Source organism: Hylobates moloch, unplaced genomic scaffold (assembly GCF_009828535.3).
Source record: "Hylobates moloch isolate HMO894 unplaced genomic scaffold, HMol_V3 SCAFFOLD_4, whole genome shotgun sequence".
Classification (NCBI taxonomy): domain Eukaryota; kingdom Metazoa; phylum Chordata; class Mammalia; order Primates; family Hylobatidae; genus Hylobates; species Hylobates moloch.
In genome coordinates, this window is record NW_026652279.1 from 35,539,839 (window position 1) to 35,558,511 (window position 18,673).

Here is an 18,673-nt window from a genome sequence, read left to right on the forward strand (position 1 = left end):
TTTCCTTGCTGGCAAGCCAAGGTCAGGGAGGGAGGGCCCGGCTGAGTGATGCACTCTCCCATTCCAGTTTTCTCAGAGTAGACAACCACCCAGGGGCCTGTGGGCCAGGCATGACCTGCAGTTATGTTTTATTTACATATTTTTTAGAAATAGAGTCTTGCTCTGTCACTCAGGCTGGAGTACAGTGGTGCAGTCATGGCTCACTGTAGCCTTGAATTCCCGGGCTGAAGCAATCCTCCTGCCTCAGCCTCCCAAGTAGCTGGGACCACAGGAGCACAGCACCACACTCAGACTGCAGTTGTGTTTTGTTTGGTCTGTCCTGTTTTTAAAAAATTTGACTTTGTCACCAATGTTTACAAATTGGGAGAAATCCAGAGCTTATGTTTTGAAAATCAAGATATAAGATAACACCATGTTCTCATCACCGCTGTGGCAGCGATCTACTGGGGGCCCCTCTGGGCTGGCCTAGCTCTCTGCACTTGGGCACAGTCCCTTCCAGTCCCTACAGACCCCATGGTGAGGCGGAGCGTGTGTGCTGTTTGTCCCTTGGCATGGGCTTCTCTGTTTTCCTGTGCCCACCTGTCCCCCACATTTGTGTGACTTGTATGACCTCTGCTGGGATTTGAACTTGTGACCTTTGACAAAGAGATGCTCTTTTGCTCCCCATGAACCTCATCCCCACTCCCATCAAAATTTGGGAATCCTGGACACTTCTGTTAGCAATCTCAAGATCCACATGATGCCTTTTAGCCCAAAAGAGGTGCTGGACATCCAGCGATACCTGGGCTGGTAGGATTTCTCTCCAGACACAAATAAATCTGAGCGTGCATGCGTGTGTCATCTGCGTCCCTTCCCCTGGCTTCTCCAAAATCCTTTCCACACAGCCTGGAGAGGGAAGGTCTGGGTGGCCAAGGCACAAGCTCTGTGGTCCTTGTAATTTGGGGCACTCCTTTGAGACTACCAAGTTCAAGTCTCTGCCTGAGCCCCACTGAATGACAACATTGAGCTGACTCAAGCCCACCTGGTGAAGCGGCGCGTCTGACCCTCACCAGGAGTCCTGTTGCTCCTTTGAGGGTGTCTCAGCAGAGGGCATTAGAAACAACCGAGCATCAGATTTGAGCTTTGGTTGGGTGGGGGAGTCTTAGGAAGCAGGGATTTGCTCTGGATTGGCTTTTACCAGAAATCGGGTCAACACCATGACTAGATTTCTGACTAAACCCTATATATAGAGAGGGGAGCACACAGATAGACAGGCTGTCAGGGGTACAAAAGCGGCAGTCGCTCATGTTAGCTGAGAGAGGGTGTGCTGGGTGTCTTGTAAATGGCACAGCAAGTGACCTCGCTTTATCTGGGTGGAGACACATCATGAAGTGGCCTTGCTTTGTCTCATGTCATTGTGTCTCAGTGACCTTGGCCTAGGTTGGTTTTCTGCGTGATGGTTCAAGTCTTACAGAACAGAGTGGCCCAGCTGTAGCACCCGGCCAGTTTTTGGATGGCAGGGGCTGCCCTTTTTCTTTCTCAGTCCTCTTCATCTTACACACGAGGAAACTGAGGCACAGAGAAGTTGTGATAGTTTAAAGATGGCTGCAAATTCTTTCCAGCACCTCCCACTGAGAGGTGGAGTACAAGTTCCCCTTGCCTGGGTCTGCAGTGTCTTATGACTTACTTTGATCATGAGAATGTGGCATAATCAATGCTGTGCAACAAGTTGGGCATGGTGGCATATGCCTGTAGTCCAGTTAATTGGGAGGCTGACCCGGAAGGACTGCTTGAGGCCAGTTGGAGGTTGAGCTATGACTGCACCTGTGAATAGCCACCACATTCCAGCCTCAGCGACACTGGGATGGACTTGCTGGGTCACGTGGAGACTATGTTTAGCTTTCTGCAGAACTGCCAAACTGTTTTCCACACCGCACCGTTATACATTCCCACCAGCCATATGTGAGGGTTCCAATTTTTCTGTATCCTGTTTTTTAAAAATTACCGCTATTTGAGTAGGTGTGAAGTTGTATCTCACTGCGTTTTGATTTGCATTTCCCTAATGATTCATGATGCTGAGCCTCTTTTTATTTGCTTATTGGCTGTTTGTATTATCTTCTTTGGATAAATATGTCTATTCAAACCTTTGCCTTTTAAAAAAGTGGACTGTTTGTCTTCTTGCTAAGAGTTCTTTATATATTCCAGATAGTAGATCCTTATCAGATATTCGATTTGCATACTCTTCTCCTATTCTGAGTTGTCTTTTCACTGTCTTATTGGTGTCCTTTTACCTGAGTAAGTTTTTAATTTTGATGAAGTCCAAGTTATCATTTTTCTTTCTTGTGCTTTCAATATTATATCTAAGAAACTATTCCCTAATCCAGGGTCACATAGATTTACACCTATTTTTCTTCAAATAGTTTTATGTCTTACGTGTAGGCTTTTGCTCTATTTTGAGTTAATTTTTGCCTCTGATGAGAGATACAGGTCCAAATTGGTTCTTTTGCATGTGGAGATCCAGTTGTCCCAGTGCTGCCATTGTTGAAATGACTATTCTTTCCTCCACCGAATGGTCTAGGAACAATATGTTTTCGGCATAAACTGATATATATAATAGATGTATCCTATTCTTTTTAATATTATAATTTGTGTTACTTTAAAAAATACTCTTAATAATAAAGCTTCATGTATTTAACAAATATGCACCAAGAGTCTTCCTGGGCACACACAGTGAACAGGACACAGTTCCTGGGCTCCAGGCGCTTACATTCCAGAAGGGGAGAGACAGTTAAGGAGCAGGGAAGGAACTCAATAAACAACGGGTGATGAGAGCTCTAAGAGCAAACAGATCAGACAGAAGTGGGAATACGGGACTGGGTAAGCATGTGCTTTGGATCAGAAGGGCCGCAGAGTCCTCCCGGAGGAATTAGAGATCAGCTGCACCAAGTCTCTCAGGCTGGAACCAGCTTGGCTTGCTGGATGAACTGGGAAAAAGAGGTGGGGTGCGGGGGAGGGGTGGGGGGCAGCGGGAGAGTGGCGGGAAGTGAGGGCAAACAGGTCGGGGAGGGTAGACTAGCAAGGCCATAGGCGCCTTCGGGAGCAAGGTGGGGGTGACCATAATTTGATGTTAAATTTTTAGATCATAAAACCGCGCCCCGTGGATGGGAGCGAGTGGAGCAGAGGGAGACCGATGACCAGCTAGTAGTTATTGTTCAAGCACCCAGGAATAAAGTGCGGGTTTGGATCTGAGTGGTGGTGAGGTTGGAGACCAGATTGAATGTGGAGGTGTACGGTGAGGTCGGGGAGGGTGAGGAACGGAAACAGCAAGTAATTAAGCTGTTGCAGAGTGAGGTTGTGCCAAGTTTAGCAGGAAATACAGTTGGAAATACAAGCAGGGGTCCTGCCTATCAGGGAGGCTCCGTGTGCCGAGCAAGGACCTGGGCCAAAGCAAACGAGGTCTGTGCGCCAGCGGCGGCAGGCGGGCTTGCACTTAAGTGAGCTGGGGGTAGGCGTCCAGCCTGTTGGACAGATTCGAATCCTGAATCTGCCGGCTGCCGACTGTGTGACTCGAGCTCTCCGTCCCTGTTTCCTCACCCCTGGGTGACCGCGCACGCTTAATCAGCTGACAGGCACAGCCCCTGGGACGCGGTCAATGTTTACGAGAGGTTGCCTGTTAAGTGTCTGAAATATTAATATGATTCGAAGTCAAGACAAGCCTCGTCTTCCACGCCAGCGGGAACGAGAGGGAAGCGCTCAGCGTTGGGAGCCTCGCCCTGTCCCCTATCGGTTCCGCGCCCCGCCCCTCGCCCTCGTAGGTGCCGGCGCTCCGCTCCCCGACCCCGCGCCCCGCCCTAGTCAGTCCCAGCGCCCCGCCCCCGCCTCCGCCTCCGGCGCCCCGCAGCCTCACGTCACGTCGGCCCAGCAGGCCTCGCGCATCGCCCGGCGGTGTCCGCGCACGCGCGGTTCCGAGCCGGACTCTACGCCGGGTCTTGGCGCGGATCGCGTCCCGGGGCGGTGCACGCACACCTGGGCGGGGCGCGGGCCGCGCTGCGTCCGAAGCGGCTCCGACGCTGTCGCTGGGACCAAGATGGACCTCTCGGCGCTGCTCCCCGCCCCGACTGCGCGCGGAGGGCAACATGGCGGTGGCCCCGGCCCGCTCCGCCGAGCCCCAACGCCGCTCGGCCCGAGCCCCGCGCGCCGCCGCCTGCTACTGGTGCGGGGCCCTGAAGATGGCGGGCCCGGGGCGCGGCCCGGGGAGGCCTCCGGGCCGAGCCCGCCGCCCGCCGAGGAAGACAGCGACGGCGACTCTTTCTTGGTGCTGCTGGAAGTGCCGCACGGCGGCGCCGCCGCCGAGGCTGCCAGATCACAGGAGGCCGAGCCTGGCTCCCGTGCCAACCTGGCGAGCCGCCCCAAGCAGGGCCCCAGCGGTCCGGCCGCCGCCCCCGGCCCTGGCGTAGCCCCGGCGGGTGCCGTCACCATCAGCAGCCAGGACCTGCTGGTGCGCCTCGACCGCGGCGTCCTCGCGCTGTCTGCGCCGCCCGGCCCCGCAACCGCGGGCGCCACCGCGCCCCGCCGCGCGCCCCAGGCCTCCGGCCCCAGCACGCCCGGCTACCGCTGCCCCGAGCCGCAGTGCGCGCTGGCCTTCGCTAAGAAGCACCAGCTCAAGGTGCACCTGCTCACTCACGGCGGCGGTCAGGGCCGGCGGCCCTTCAAGTGCCCGCTGGAGGGCTGCGGCTGGGCCTTCACAACGTCCTACAAGCTCAAGCGGCACCTGCAGTCGCACGACAAGCTGCGGCCCTTCGGCTGTCCGGTGGGCGGCTGTGGCAAGAAGTTCACTACGGTCTATAACCTCAAGGCGCACATGAAGGGCCACGAGCAGGAGAGCCTGTTCAAGTGCGAGGTGTGCGCCGAGCGCTTCCCCACGCACGCCAAGCTCAGCTCCCACCAGCGCAGCCACTTCGAGCCCGAGCGCCCTTACAAGTGTGACTTTCCCGGTAACCGCGCGCTCGGGGGCGGGCGGGCTGCGCGATGTTGCAGGCAGGTCCGGGGTGCCACGTCCGCCCCACAGAGGGGCCTGCCAGACCTTAGCAAGCCGGGGACGCAGGCTCTTCGGGATTTGTGTTCTAGCTCCTTCCATGTCATTCGATTTGAGATCTTGGCCCTGCCCTGCCGCAGGGATTCCGATGGCAGGTAGCGCAGATCACCACAGCTGCGCTTCCCAAAGGTGGCGGCAACAGATATCCTTAACCTGCTCGCGCTTGATGAAAGCGGCAGCGCATCTTCACAAAGTGGCACGGAGCTATGTGTCAGGTCTTTATTTTCCTCAGTCTCGTCATTTATTTACGGGGTGCCCACTCCGTGCTGGAGGAGCAGAGATGAATGTGGCCAGATTCAGGACCTTAACACGCTGGGAGGATAGCCACAGGTGTGCGCACATCCTGGCTTTTTTTGCCTTTTGCACTTTGATTTCCGTTGAACCTCACAGTTTTGTGAAGTTTTAAAAATTAGCCGTTTGTGAAAGTTAAAAACTGTCCTCATTTTACAGATGAAGAGACAGAGGCCGAGCCTCGTGGATAAAGTCCACTGCTGGTGGCTGGGCGCGGTGGCTCGGCGCGGTGGCTCACGCCTGTAATCCCAGCACTTTGGGAGGCTGAGGCAGGCGGATTACGAGGTCAGGAGATCGAGACCATCCTAGCTAACATGGTGAAACCCCGTCTTTATTAAAAGTACAAAAAATTAGCTGGGCGTGGTGGCGGGCGCCTGTAGTCCCAACCACTCGGGAGGCTGAGGCAGGAGAATGACGTGAACCCCAGAGTCGGAGCTTGCAGTACGCCGAGATCGCGCCACTGCACTCCAGCCTGGGAGACAGAGCGAGACTCCGTCTCAAAAAAAAAAAAAAAAAAAAAGTTCACTGCTGGTTCTTTCTCCACTGTGTTGACCTGCAGTTGTTGGGAATGTAGGACTCCAACACAGCTCTTCACCAGGATGGGCAGCTTTCCCTGCTTTCACAGGGACAGGGTTCCTCCAGAAGGGCAAGAAAGGATTCCTGCCTGGAAAGGCAGAAGAATGGGGTCGGCTGGATGTTAGAGCCCAGGTGGGGAATGTGGTCTGTGGTGAGGGCCCAGGAGAAAGGACTAGTCATTCAGACAGAAACTGGAATGTGTGCCTAGCATGCCTCTAACCTGTGTATGCACACTGCTCTCCTTATAATGTCCTCAGACAAGAATTTTGAAAGGATGAGGTGAGAATTATGAACGAGTTTTATTATTTTTTCCCTCGCATATGCCCGTGGACTGTCTCTTCAGAGAGAATGTGACTTGAGGCCACTAGCTCAAAGCCTTTTTCAGTCATATACTCTTGGGAATCTGATGGTGGCTGTAGACCCTTTCCCTGCTAAAAGAGTATCATTCTGTGTATGACACTGGGAAGGTCAGGGATCCCGCCTGCTTCCAAGCATGAAGTCCCTTGAGGGTTTTGTGTTGGCTGATCCATGAGGCTTCTTGTGTTGAGATGAGATTAGATGGTTAGATGAGATTAGATGGTTAGAAGCAGGAGCAGGACCAGTGAAGCATCATCAAGGGACCCAGACCTGAGTTTTCTGAAGGCCTGAGCCAGGGAGTGGGAATGATGAGGGTCTCTAGCAGGTGAGATTGCAGAGGGAGAACCAAAGGGTGTAATTATCTGTGGGGGTGTGGGGGGTTCTTGCCAAGGCAGAGAGAATCTGTGTTCAGATTTACATGACCAAGTGTGTGAACACACCGAAGCCCAAAATACCCTGGGGGTATTTTGGGACCAGATTGAGGCCAAAGATCAGCATTTCTGGGTTAGATGTTGCTGGGGAAAGTAGGGTTCCTTGGGCTGACACTTTTGGGCAGTGCTATGCTGTGTACATCTGTGTGGCAGTTCATAGGCATAATGGTATCTCGTTAAAGGCTCCAAGAGGAGCTGCAGCAAAGACCCCTGTTAAACATCCTGCAGCCTCGTATTTTCCACCCTGTTGGAGCCCTGAATGTTTCTGTCGGAGGAGAAGCATTGCTGTGGAATTGTTGAGGCTTAGCTGCTTTGGCCGGGTTAGGATGGAGGTGAAGATTATAAAGCAGGGAACCTAAGGAAATGGCAAAAGGAAAAAAGAATCCAAATAGCAAGGGACAGGGCTGGCAGTTGGAGGGTGTCAGGGAGGAAATTTGGATATGTAGAGGATGCAGCATCACCCCCAAGGGGTGAAAAATCCTGGCTAGTAGGATGATTCGTAGCCTTTCAAAGATCAACCCTACCAGACAAAATCTTGTTCTTTAGTATTTGATTTCTCTCATGGGGTTCTTGGGTCTCAGCCTGTGTGCAGGATCAGTGCTCCGGAGCCGGCCAGTAGATGGCTGTGAACGGAGGACTTTCTCTTTATCGGTTGGTCCATCTCCAAGTCATGTTGCAGCAGGTGGCCAGCGTGTGCCTATTGGCTGCCGTTAGCTGCCTTCCTGTGGTGATCACAAAGCCAAGCATTAATGGTCATCCCGTTTTAGAGAGTGCTTCTGAGTCATGTTTTCCCTTGTCTGCTTCAGTGTGAACAGTGTCTGGTGGGTGTGACTAGCATTAGCTATGTTGTATAATTTTTGCCACGCTTTGAGCAGGGTTTGTGTTTTCCTTGTTCAGGCTGTGAGAAGACATTTATCACAGTGAGTGCCCTGTTTTCCCATAACCGAGCCCACTTCAGGGAACAAGAGCTCTTTTCCTGCTCCTTTCCTGGGTGCAGCAAGCAGTATGATAAAGCCTGTCGGCTGAAAATTCACCTGCGGAGCCATACAGGTAATGAGCTAGGGAACGCACAGCATTTGGACCCAAGATTTATCTTCATCGTAGCTGTTGGAGTTGTAAATTTTATGCTGTATAATTTTTTTCTTTTATAAGGTGAAAGACCATTTATTTGTGACTCTGACAGCTGTGGCTGGACCTTCACCAGCATGTCCAAACTTCTAAGGCACAGAAGGTAATCCTTATGTTTTGGTTTGCATTATCAGGTTTGAAAAATGAGTGGTTTTTCAGCAGCAGAAACCAATGAATGAAATATCTGTAGACGTTTTTTAAGTTGTAAAAAAAGGAGCATACTCTGTTCTTAAAAAAAAAAAAAATTCCAGTTTTTTTTTTTTTTTAACTTAACATTGTAGAATAAGCTTTCTTCGTGTAATTACAAGTTTTCATGGTGGTAATGACAACCCTGGAGACTGTGTCCAGGTGATACTCAGCACTTTACATGTGTGTCTTCTACCTTCCCAACAACCTCAGAGCAAATGTTCTTATTCTCCCTGTTTTACAGTGAGACTCGGAGAGATTCGATGGTTTTTCTGTGCTTGCACAGCTGGACTCTGAGGATTTAATATAAAAATATCACTTAGGAAAAGACGCAGTCTTTACAAGTTGGCTTAAGAGAGTCCTTTTGGCATTGCAGCTGATGCTGTGTGCACATTTCTCACGGCCCTCTGTCGCTCGGAGAGCTTGTTGATCATGGGAGTTTCTCAACAATAGAAACATCTTCATCAATACATTTGGGACTCCACTGTTCTTAGATTAGCTTATATTAGATTGAAGTAGCATTAACTGTTTGATGTGTGACTCTGGGGTCCGCTTAGTCATTAAAGTAGAATTTTTATGGGGTAGCTAAATTGCAAATTGCTCACATGGATTAAAGATAATTAAGATTTTTCGAAATGTACTGATCATTTTTGTAAATGGAAAGTTTGTATTTTGGTATATTTTGTAGAATTTTAAAGAATCACGGTGAGTTGTGTGAGGAATCACAGCTCCTTTATTTTTCTGTCTGGCAGGAAACATGACGATGACCGGAGGTTTACCTGCCCTGTCGAAGGCTGTGGGAAATCATTCACCAGAGCAGAGCATCTGAAAGGCCACAGCATAACCCACCTAGGCACAAAGCCGTTTGAGTGTCCTGTGGAAGGTAGATTTTAAAACATTGCTTTGAGCAGTAAACTAAGTACCATGCCAACATTTATCTTGTTAAGTTTCCGTTGTTTAAAGGTAAATGTTAGCTGCTTAAAGACTGATTCAATATAAGTTGCAGCATTATGTTTACTTACCTCATTGAGTTAATTGTACTATTTTGGGAGCAGTGACTTGAGAATCAGACACAGTTTGACTCATGGCCCTGATCGTCACTAGATCTGTGGCTCTGGTTAAGTTACCTGTTTAATTTGGTGGTCGTGAGGATTAGGTGAAATGTGGAAAATGCCTGTTTATCCATCTGGCATGGAGCTCGGACTCAGTAAATGGTAGGTACTTTTGAGATCACGTTTGAATTGTCGCTCCAATCATTTTGTAATCGGAGAGCAATAAAGCTAGACTGACTTTTTTTTTTTTTTTTTTTTAATTTTTGAGACCGATTCTTGCTCTGTTGCCCAGGCTGGAGTGCAATGGCACGATCTTGGCTCATTGCAACCTCTGCCTCCAAGGTTTAAGCGATTCTCATGCCTCAGCCTCCTGAGTAGCTGGGACTACAGCGTGCGCCACCACGCTTGGCTGATTTTTATGTTTTTAGTAGAGACAGGGTTTCACCGTGTTGGCCAGGCTGGTCTCCAACTCCTGACCTCAAGTGATCCACCCACTTTGGCCTCCCAAAGTGCTGGGATTACAGGTGTGAGCCACCACACCCAACTTGACTTTTTAAAAGGGATAGTAGAGTGGTTTTTTCCTTTAAAACACTGAAGGCTCAGTTCATTTGCCAGAAATTGGCTGAGTGACCTGTGCGTGACTTGTGCATGCTGGCCTTACTCTAGTTCTGCAGGTGCACTGGGAGGCAGTGAGCCAGGGCACGTTGGGTGGTCATGGATTCAGTCTGGCTCCACCGCTCCCTAAAGTGGTGGCCTCAGGCAAGCTGCTTCTCTGGGCATTGGTTTCCTTATCGGGAAGAGAGAATAATAAAGACCCATTTAAAGCTGAGCCTAGCTCTTAGAACATAATGAACATATATACAAGTGGTGTAACTGAGAAACAGTTCCTCCTTCCGTCAGAGTTTCAGCTGGAGGTGCAGACAGGGGAACAGGTAACATGTAGGGTGCTGCAGGGGCACAGAGAGTTTCCCCAGACCGGGGTGGGAATGGTCTTGCAGTCAGCTGAAGAAGGGGGAAGAGCACCAGACACGTGCCTGTGGGTGTTGGAGGCGGAGTGGCCTGGGAGAGCCTCTCAGGGCCAGGAGTGGCAGGCTTGAGTGCTTGGGTGAGCGTATGATGTGATCATGTTTGAGTTGTGGCTTAGTCTGGCTTCAGGACTAAAAGCAGCCCAGGGGTGTGGGGAGGTGGGATGGCCTGGACGGGGGCCTTAACAGTGGGAAAAGAGAAAGGGTCATCGATGGCAGAGGCGGGAGTTAGAAGTCACAATATATGGTGATGGATTTGGATTTTAGTTGAGGTCTGTGTGTCAGCTGAGTGGATTTGGGGGAAGCAGAGTTTGGTTTGGACATGTTGTGTTTTTGGTACCTTTGTGTATCTAATGTGCAGAGGGCAGGGGATGTGCCCTGGGTGCTGGGGAGAGCAGGCCAGGCAGGGAGCGAAGCAGACAACACCCGAATCATCGATTAAGCCACAAAAGTGGATGAAATTCTCAAAGAAGAGTATAAATGGAGGAGAGTCAGGGTAGTGTAGTTGATCAAAAGCCTGAATTCTGGAGTCAGACTGCTTGGATTCGAGTCCCAAGTCTGCCACGTAAATAGGTCTGGGACCTTGGACAAACACTTTAAGCTCTCTGTGCCTCTTCCTCATCTGTAAAGTGAATAAAACCTCTCAGTGTTGTTGAGAAGGCTGGATTGGTTACTAAGTTTAGCGCATGTGGAAAACATCAGTATATATGTCAGTTACTGTCGTTGTTATGATTGCTGTTAGATTTTCTTAAAAAGGACCTAGGACAGAGTCCTGGGGCTGCCCCAGATTCCGGTGGAGTGGCTGGGATGGTACTGGCAGGACCAGCAAGAGCACAGTGGGGGTGGTGCTGAGGTGAGAGGGGATGTGTGGAAGTGGGGGTCACCTGGAGTGCTAGGGTGAGCCAGGACCAGGGAACACATGCCTCGGTGCCACTTGTGGGGTTGTCTTGGTGTGTTGATGGATGAGGTTCTGTGGGGTCACTCAGGCAGAGTCCTGCTCCGGTGCCCTGAGAGGTGGCCTGAGTGGGAGACGGGGATGATTTGTGCTGACACTTCTGCCAGAGGTGACTGGGGAAAGGGGAAAGGTGGGAGTTGGCTGTGGAGGATAGGGCATTTGTTTCTGTAGAGCTCTGTTTCTTCCAGCAAGTCTAGGTGTTGTGCTGGGAGAGAAAGGGGGCACTCCCCACGTGGTGTGTGGGCAGCACGTGGAGATGGAGTTGGAGCTGGTGGGAGGAGCCCAGAACCTCTTTTCAGCTGGACTGAGAGTTGATCATTCTTGGGGTTGAGCAATAGTTGGGGCTGATGACACCATTTTTTTCCACTTTGGTAGTTGTTTGAACTGTTCTATAATAAAAAGTAAAAGGCAAAACTACCTTTTTTATAGTAACAGGAGGAGGAGGAAAGGACAAGGCCACAGACCAAAAGTACGTCTGAGGGCAGGTGTTAGGTGGCATCGTTGCGGCCTCCGGGCTGTGTGTACTGGGGCCTGTGTCTCGTGTTGCTGAGCCTCGTGCTTGCCTGGCCGTCCATATGAGCGCCTCACTGTCCTCTGAATGCAGCTTTGCAGACAGGTCTGTCAGTGATGGCTGCTTCTGCCTCTCCCTGGTTGCAGCTTGGATTTGTAAAGAATGGACACAGATCTCAGTGTATGGGCAGAATCCGGAAAAGCCAGCAGTTAGTACACATGGAGAAATGATTACATTCCTGGTTGTCGCAGGAAATACAAACCAAAATGAAATACATTTTTTGCCTATGGAATTAGCAAATACTTTAAAAAATGGAAACTCAGTGCTGGCAAGAGTGTGCAAGGGTCCTGTTGTAGCGTGGCCCTGCCATCGGGAAGGCATTTGACAGAAGATGTGCTCAGAGCCTCTGCTGTGTGACCTGTCTCTAGAAATCCATGCTCAGGACCCCCAGCTGGGAAAGGGGGTTCCAGGGTACCCTGTGCACCATGGTGAGCAGGGCATGCGGAGGAAACTGTGTGCTTGCAGGTCAGGCCTGGGCCGTTGGACTGTCTCCTGTGTTTCCCAGATGGTCTTTGATGAGCCTGACCTGGAAACGAGTTTGCACCTGTATTAGGAAATGAAAAATGCAGTTGGAAACTACATTCACAGGCATCCAAGGCCCTTACTCATCTGGCCGTATCCTATCTTCATAGCCTCTTTCCTTAAAATATCCCTCCTCCAGGCGCTGGGCTCTGGCAGTACCGCCCCACCGTCTTGAGAAGATGCCTCGAGTGCATCGTTGCTCGCTCTACTTGCTTAGGCCCGTACAGAGGCTCTGTAGGCAGGTATGGCTTTATTGGGCCCTTGGCACCCCTGTGAGGTAGGTGTCATTCCCGTTTCACAGAACAGAAAAAGGAGACCCGCAAAAGATAAATAATTTTGTCTAAGGCCACACTGCTGGTAAGAGGCTGAACTGGAGCCCAGGCTGGGGTGCCTGCACTGCTGCCCTTCATGCCCCCATGCCTTGGCTGGGCGGCTTCTGCGGCAGGAGCACCATCTGCTTTGCTGCAGGGTGGCCCAGTCACCTCAAATGCTGCATACTCCTGAGACCGCTTTTCTGCCTTCTCGGGAGGTGTGTGGTTTCCTCTCCTGCTCGCATGCTTCAGTGTTGGCACTGACTTCGTTCTGCCCTTTATTGCAGCAACTGGCTGTTCTACTTGCCCATACCAGGTCACAGACCTCTGACCACCAAGAGCTCCACGTCTCCTCCCTGTGTCCATATGGGGCAGAGCTCCAGCGTAGTGGAAAGCCAGGGCACAGAGGGGAGGTGACTGTAACTTTGAATATGTCTTGTTTTTCCTCTGATGCCTGTGTGCAGATCAGAGACATAAGTGGATTGGGAGTGTAAGCAAGGAGATGCCAGCTCTGGGCTCGAGGACACCCGCTCAGTCTCCCTGGGCATCCAGTGTCTCAGTGGGAAAGTGAAAGGACTGGCTTTGGTGATCTGTCGAGATAGTTTCCAGCTCTAGATGTCATCCTAGGATTACCTTTTCTAAGGTAATAGGTTAATCGAGATGACTAGAATAAATTGTTTGCAACTGAATATTTAAGCAGTTAACACTTAATTTGACTTAATCTTCCCAACATTTCCATGTAGTGAGTGAAGAAACAGGCACAGAGGTTGCTTAGGCATAGCTGAGGTAGGAATTCAGATCTCCCTACGGGTTTCACTGTATCTCTTGCTTTTTAAAAACAGTTTGCTTTTGACTTGAATTGCTTGTGATGCTACTCCTAGAGATACTTGGTCTCTGTCCTTGCCAGTAGCCACGGTGCAAAATGCAGGTCTGGTGGTTCTGATCTGATGAGGAAGTGTTTGTTCCTGGTTCCTTGGTGATCCTCGGGTTTCACACTCATTACTCTTTTTGTTCCAGGATGTTGCGCGAGGTTCTCCGCTCGTAGCAGTCTGTATATTCACTCTAAGAAACACGTGCAGGATGTGGGTGCTCCGAAAAGCCGTTGCCCAGTCTCTACCTGCAACAGACTCTTCACCTCCAAGCACAGCATGAAGGCGCACATGGTCCGACAGCACAGCCGGCGCCAAGGTCTGTACTTTCCACGGCCCCTGTGGGGAGCTGCTTCCCTTTGAGAAACGGGAATAGTGCTAGTGCCGTCTGTTACCTCTTGGAAGGCGTTGGGCAGTGGGGTTGTGGGCGTGGCTGCCAAGCCAAGTGGCCTCTTTTGCACTCTGCCACTTTCTCGCCTTTGACCCTGTAATCCCTCCCATGTCTTTTGTTTTTTGAGACAGGGTCTCTCTCTGTCACCCAGACTGGAGTGCAGTGGTGTGATCATGGCTCACTGCAACCTCAGGCTCCTGCTCAAGTGATCCTCCCACCTCAGTCTCCAGAGTAGCTGAGCCCGCAGGCATCCACCACCATGCCCAGCTAATTTTTGCATTTTTTATAGAGACAGGGTTTCACTATGTTGTTCAGGCTGGTTTTGAACTGCTGGGCTCAAGCAGTCTGCCCACCTCAGCCTCCCAAAGTGCTGGGATTACAGGCATGAGCCACCGTGCCCGGCCCCTCCCATGTCGTTGAAATGCTTTCCTGGAAGAATCTTTTACTTTGTTGACTTTCCCTAGCATATGTCCCTTAAGCCTGTGTCTCTCACTGGGACTTTTGTCCTGAATTCTGAACCTGCCCCTCCTGTGTTTCCGTCTGCCTCAGCTATTCTCTCTCCGCGTAACAAAGGCCAGAGCAGAGTTGTGTTTCAGAAGTGGACTGGGAGGAGCGAGGGCTGGAGAGAGCAGGGTTAGAGAGGAAAGTGACAGTGGCCTGGTGACCTGTGAGGGGAATGCTGAGTGTGTGAGTGTGTGAGTGCCTGGTCATTGGGCAGCTTTGCAGCACGGGACTAGGAAATCTACCCCACTAGGCCTTCTCCACAGTCCAGGATGCAGAAATGCCTGGCAGCTGTGGTGGCGGCCCCTCTGGGGAGCACGCCCATGTGCCCTGCTCTCTGGGGCCTGGTGCGGTTGTCTCTCCTCACCGGGCCTGGCTGATGACATCCTAGCTAGCCCTGGAGTTACTTCTGCTGCTCAGTCCGTGGAGGCTGTGTGTGTCACCAACTGGGTCCTCATGTCTCCTGTGTGACCAGCAGCACCACAGCAGAGCACCAGCCTTGGGGCGCAGCCGTGTCATAGCTGCCGCGTTGGCAGGGGACAGGCCTCCATGCATCGCACAAAGTTTGATGAGGGGTTGGCCTCACGGCAGTTCTGTGGCCTTTGCTTTCTTGTGATCCTGTTTAGAAGTGGTCATGAAGCCCCTCCTTGGGATCTTGGACAGTGATCTTTCACAGTTTACAGCAGTTGCTGTTCAGCTTTATATTTAAATAAATTGCCCTTGTGGCTTCAGTAGTGTCTTGAGGACACAGAATGTGTGTGCCACCTGATTCATGTTGGAGGGTGTCACCTTTGCTCACAGAGGCCCACATGACCAGGCCCCCTTTCTCTGAGGGCTTTGTGAGACTACGTCACTTAGGCCTCTCCCCTGTTCGGCCATTCCCTCTCATGGCACACCTCGCCTTTCCTGACCTGGCCAATGGAGAAGTCTGCAGAGGCCGAGTGTTGTACTAGATGCACTTTACTTAAACTCTAGTGGGATGTGAGACCCTCTTCTGTAGCAGCCTGTGTATCCCAGGATTGAATTTCCTGTGCGACAATGACTTATTTGTGTGTCATCCCCCTGCCAGCTGTCAGGGGTAGAAGACCAGGTGTCACCCTTTCGTCTAGTGAAAAACAGGCACTTGAGAACACCCAGTTACCGTGGGATTATGTCACGCCCTCAATGGGTTGTTTCAGTCCCCCTAACGGTGGTCTTGGGAGTGGGGTCCTCACTGCTTTGTCACTAAGGAAACCCAAGATAGAAAGGACTTGCCAGGGTCACACCTGCAAGAAGGTCTGGGGCTGGGCTTTGAACTGTGGTTATCATGACTGTTTTGCCAGATGCTCTGCTATCTAATGTTTATTTAGTGATTGTGTTAATATCTGGCCCTTGTACATGTCTGGTCTCTGGTAGTAAATGTTTATAGAATTAGTAAAGTGCTAAGTAGGAAATTTATTAATAAATGGGTATCATTTGCACTGAGATTATTCATGATCTCTTCACAGGGAGCTGAGTCCTCAGGAGAGTCAAGGGAATTTTTAGAAAGTTTTGAAAAACTGACATAGTTTTCCATTTTTAATTTCTCCGAAGGATCACTACCATTTTCTTTCAAAATGCTTCATTGGCACTAAGGGATATTTATTGAAGAAGTGATACTATATTGATGCTTTTTTTTAATCTTTGAAGTAATATGACAACTAAAGAGGATACATTCTGAATTTGATTTTCTTTTTGTCTAGAATAGATTTCTTTTGTAGATTTGCATTATTAAAAATATAAAATATATAAAATATAGTAGACACTCTGGCCAGGTGTTCACAACCTGCAGGTATGAGCTTGGGGTCAGTAACAGCTGGCATGGGAGAAATAGGATCAGAGAACCCAGAGCAGCTTTTCCTCTGGGCCAGGCGCTGGCACAGTCAGGAAGCTGCTGGGGACAGTCCTATGGAAAGGGTGACATCAAGTCCTTATTTGGCTCTTTTGCCCAAATTAATTATGCTCCCATTTTACTATTTGCTTGATGCTTGAAGCAGCCTGTGATTTGGTATAATTGGCATGTACTTGTATACAAACCCTAAACTTGCCTATGCATTGAAATTTTTTGGAAGTCATTATTCCCCTAAAGGTATGCTGATCATTTAAATTATGTAGTTGAATAACAAATAATCAAATACTTAGAGAGTATTATGACCAAAAATCAAGACTCCAGATGAAGAAGGGCCTGTTAGAATCATTACATGCTGCAGGCGTGGTGGCTCACGCCTGTAATCCCAGCACTTTGGGAGGCCCAGGCGGGTGGGTCACGAGGTCAGGAGATCGAGACCATCCTGGCTAATGCGGTGAAACCCCGTCTCTACTACAAATACAAAAAATTTAGCCGAGCGTAGTGGCGGGCTCCTGTAGTCCTAGCTAGCTACTTGGGAAGCTGAGGTAGGAGAATGGCATGAACCTGGGAGACAGAGCTTGCAGTGAGCCGAGATCGCGCCACTGCACTCCAGCCTGGGAGACAGAGTGAGACACCCTCTCAAAAAAAAAAAAAAAAAAAATCATTACATGCTGCATCAGGGCTGGGCACTGTGCTGGGGGCTGAGGGGACAGTGGTGGTCAGATGGCTCTCCACCCTCAGGAGGCTTGCAGTCCTGGTGGGGAAATGTGAGGCTGGAGATGCAGTGGTAGGGGAGGCTGTGGGAGGGAAAGCCCATCAGGAAAAGCTCCGTCTAGGGGGCCCTCAGCATGCCTGGAGGTCTTGTGCACCTGCCTAGAGCTGAAGCTTCGGGTCTGTCCTGGCTTTGCCAGGCAGCCAGTTTTATTTCCTTTGTTCACCCCTATATGGCTCCAGTCGGTTTTGGGGTGGCAGCTAGTTGTGGAGTGGAGCACAGAGTTTGGCAAACGAGCTGACAAGCTGATTCTGAAAATATCCTCAGAGCACAGGCCAGCTAGCAACTGACAGCTGAGGATGATGTGCCATGGAAAGGTTCAGTCCTCTCAGGCAGCTGCTGTGGCACCTAGAGGGGAGAGGGTGCAGGCTTTGAAGCCAGAAAGACATGGATGCAAGTCTTACTTTGCTTCTTGCTGTTATCAGTTGGCCTGACCTTAGGAAATGTTATTTAATCTCTCTCCTGTTGTTTCCCCTGGAGAAAGCCCTGTCAGCCTGAGGATCCAAGACGCGTACGTAAAGTGTCTGATGTCAGCCAGTGTCCCTTCCTGTCCCTTCCTGGGGTGTGTGTCGGTTGCCCTGAGCGACCGGCCATCGGACTCTGTCATGATAACCAAGCTTCAAGGTGTGGGAAGAGGACAGTCAGTGCTTCCTTGGGGCATCACTCAGTAACATCATGGGCATAAACGAAAGTACTCTGTCTTCAAGGTCATAAAGTAACCAGAGTGTATTCCTTCTTTTTTCAGATCTCTTACCTCAGCTAGAAGCTCCAAGTTCTCTTACTCCCAGCAGTGAACTCAGCAGCCCAGGCCAAAGTGAGCTCACTAACATGGATCTTGCTGCACTCTTCTCTGACACACCTGCCAATGCTAGTGGTTCTGCAGGTGGGTCAGATGAGGCTCTGAACTCCGGAATCCTGACTATTGACGTCACTTCTGTGAGCTCCTCTCTGGGAGGGACCCTCCCTGCTAATAATAGCTCCCTAGGGCCGATGGAACCCCTGGTCCTGGTGGCCCACAGTGATATTCCACCGAGCCTGGACAGCCCTCTGGTTCTTGGGACAGCAGCCACGGTTCTGCAGCAGGGCAGCTTCAGTGTGGATGACGTGCAGACTGTGAGTGCAGGAGCATTAGGCTGTCTGGTGGCTCTGCCCGTGAAGAACTTGAGTGACGACCCACTGACTTTGACCTCCAATAGTAACTTAGCAGCACATATCACCACACCGACCTCTTCAAGCACCCCCCAAGAAAATGCCAGTATCTCGGAACTGCTGGCTCCAGTCAAGGTGGAGCCGGACTCACCTTCTCGCCCAGGAGCAGTTGGGCAGCAGGAAGGAAGCCATGGGCTGCCCCAGTCCACGTTGTCCAGCCCAGCAGAGCGGCACGGTGCCCAGGACACAGAGCTCAGTGCAGGCACCGGCAACTTCTATTTGGTATGAGGCACTCTATTCAGTCACCACCATATAGGTCACTTTTCTCATACTCGGTCTTGAGGATATTCTGGATTAATCCTTTCTATGCAGACGTTTCTGGTTTACAAAAGGACGCAGCCCTGGACTACAAGTCTGGAACTGACAAGTTCTTATGACCTTGACAAATCACCTTAACCCATCTGAGCCTTAAATTCTCATTTATTTCCTACATAGGAGATTTGGCTAAATGCTTTCTGAGGTCCTTTGGAGTCCTGTGGCTCCATGGTAATGTGCTCCTTTCCTTGAAGATTGGTGGTTTTGTAATGTTGAGATACTTTGCCTCTATGTTTCTCAGCTCATGACCAGTCCTAGAAGAGGAGTCGA

The 18,673-nt window shown here is 50.7% G+C and overlaps 1 protein-coding gene across 3 annotated transcripts in view; it reads left to right on the plus strand.

The window, feature by feature from the left end:
* The first annotated feature begins 4,004 nt into the window (after positions 1–4,004).
* The window catches only part of ZXDC (ZXD family zinc finger C), a 39,631-nt gene continuing 24,962 nt past the window's right edge, over positions 4,005–18,673 (plus strand). For 2 of the 3 annotated variants that reach the window (XM_032149908.2, XM_032149909.2), the window contains exons 1-6: positions 4,005–4,973; positions 7,627–7,779; positions 7,882–7,960; positions 8,796–8,926; positions 13,497–13,667; positions 17,625–18,310. In XM_032149908.2, coding sequence (XP_032005799.1) covers positions 4,067–4,973; positions 7,627–7,779; positions 7,882–7,960; positions 8,796–8,926; positions 13,497–13,667; positions 17,625–18,310 — 2,127 coding nt within the window. In that variant the 5' untranslated portion in view covers positions 4,005–4,066. Of the gene's footprint in view, positions 4,974–7,626; positions 7,780–7,881; positions 7,961–8,795; positions 8,927–13,496; positions 13,668–17,624; positions 18,575–18,673 lie in introns of all 3 variants that reach the window. The other variant, XR_004247656.2, reaches the window with a different exon arrangement.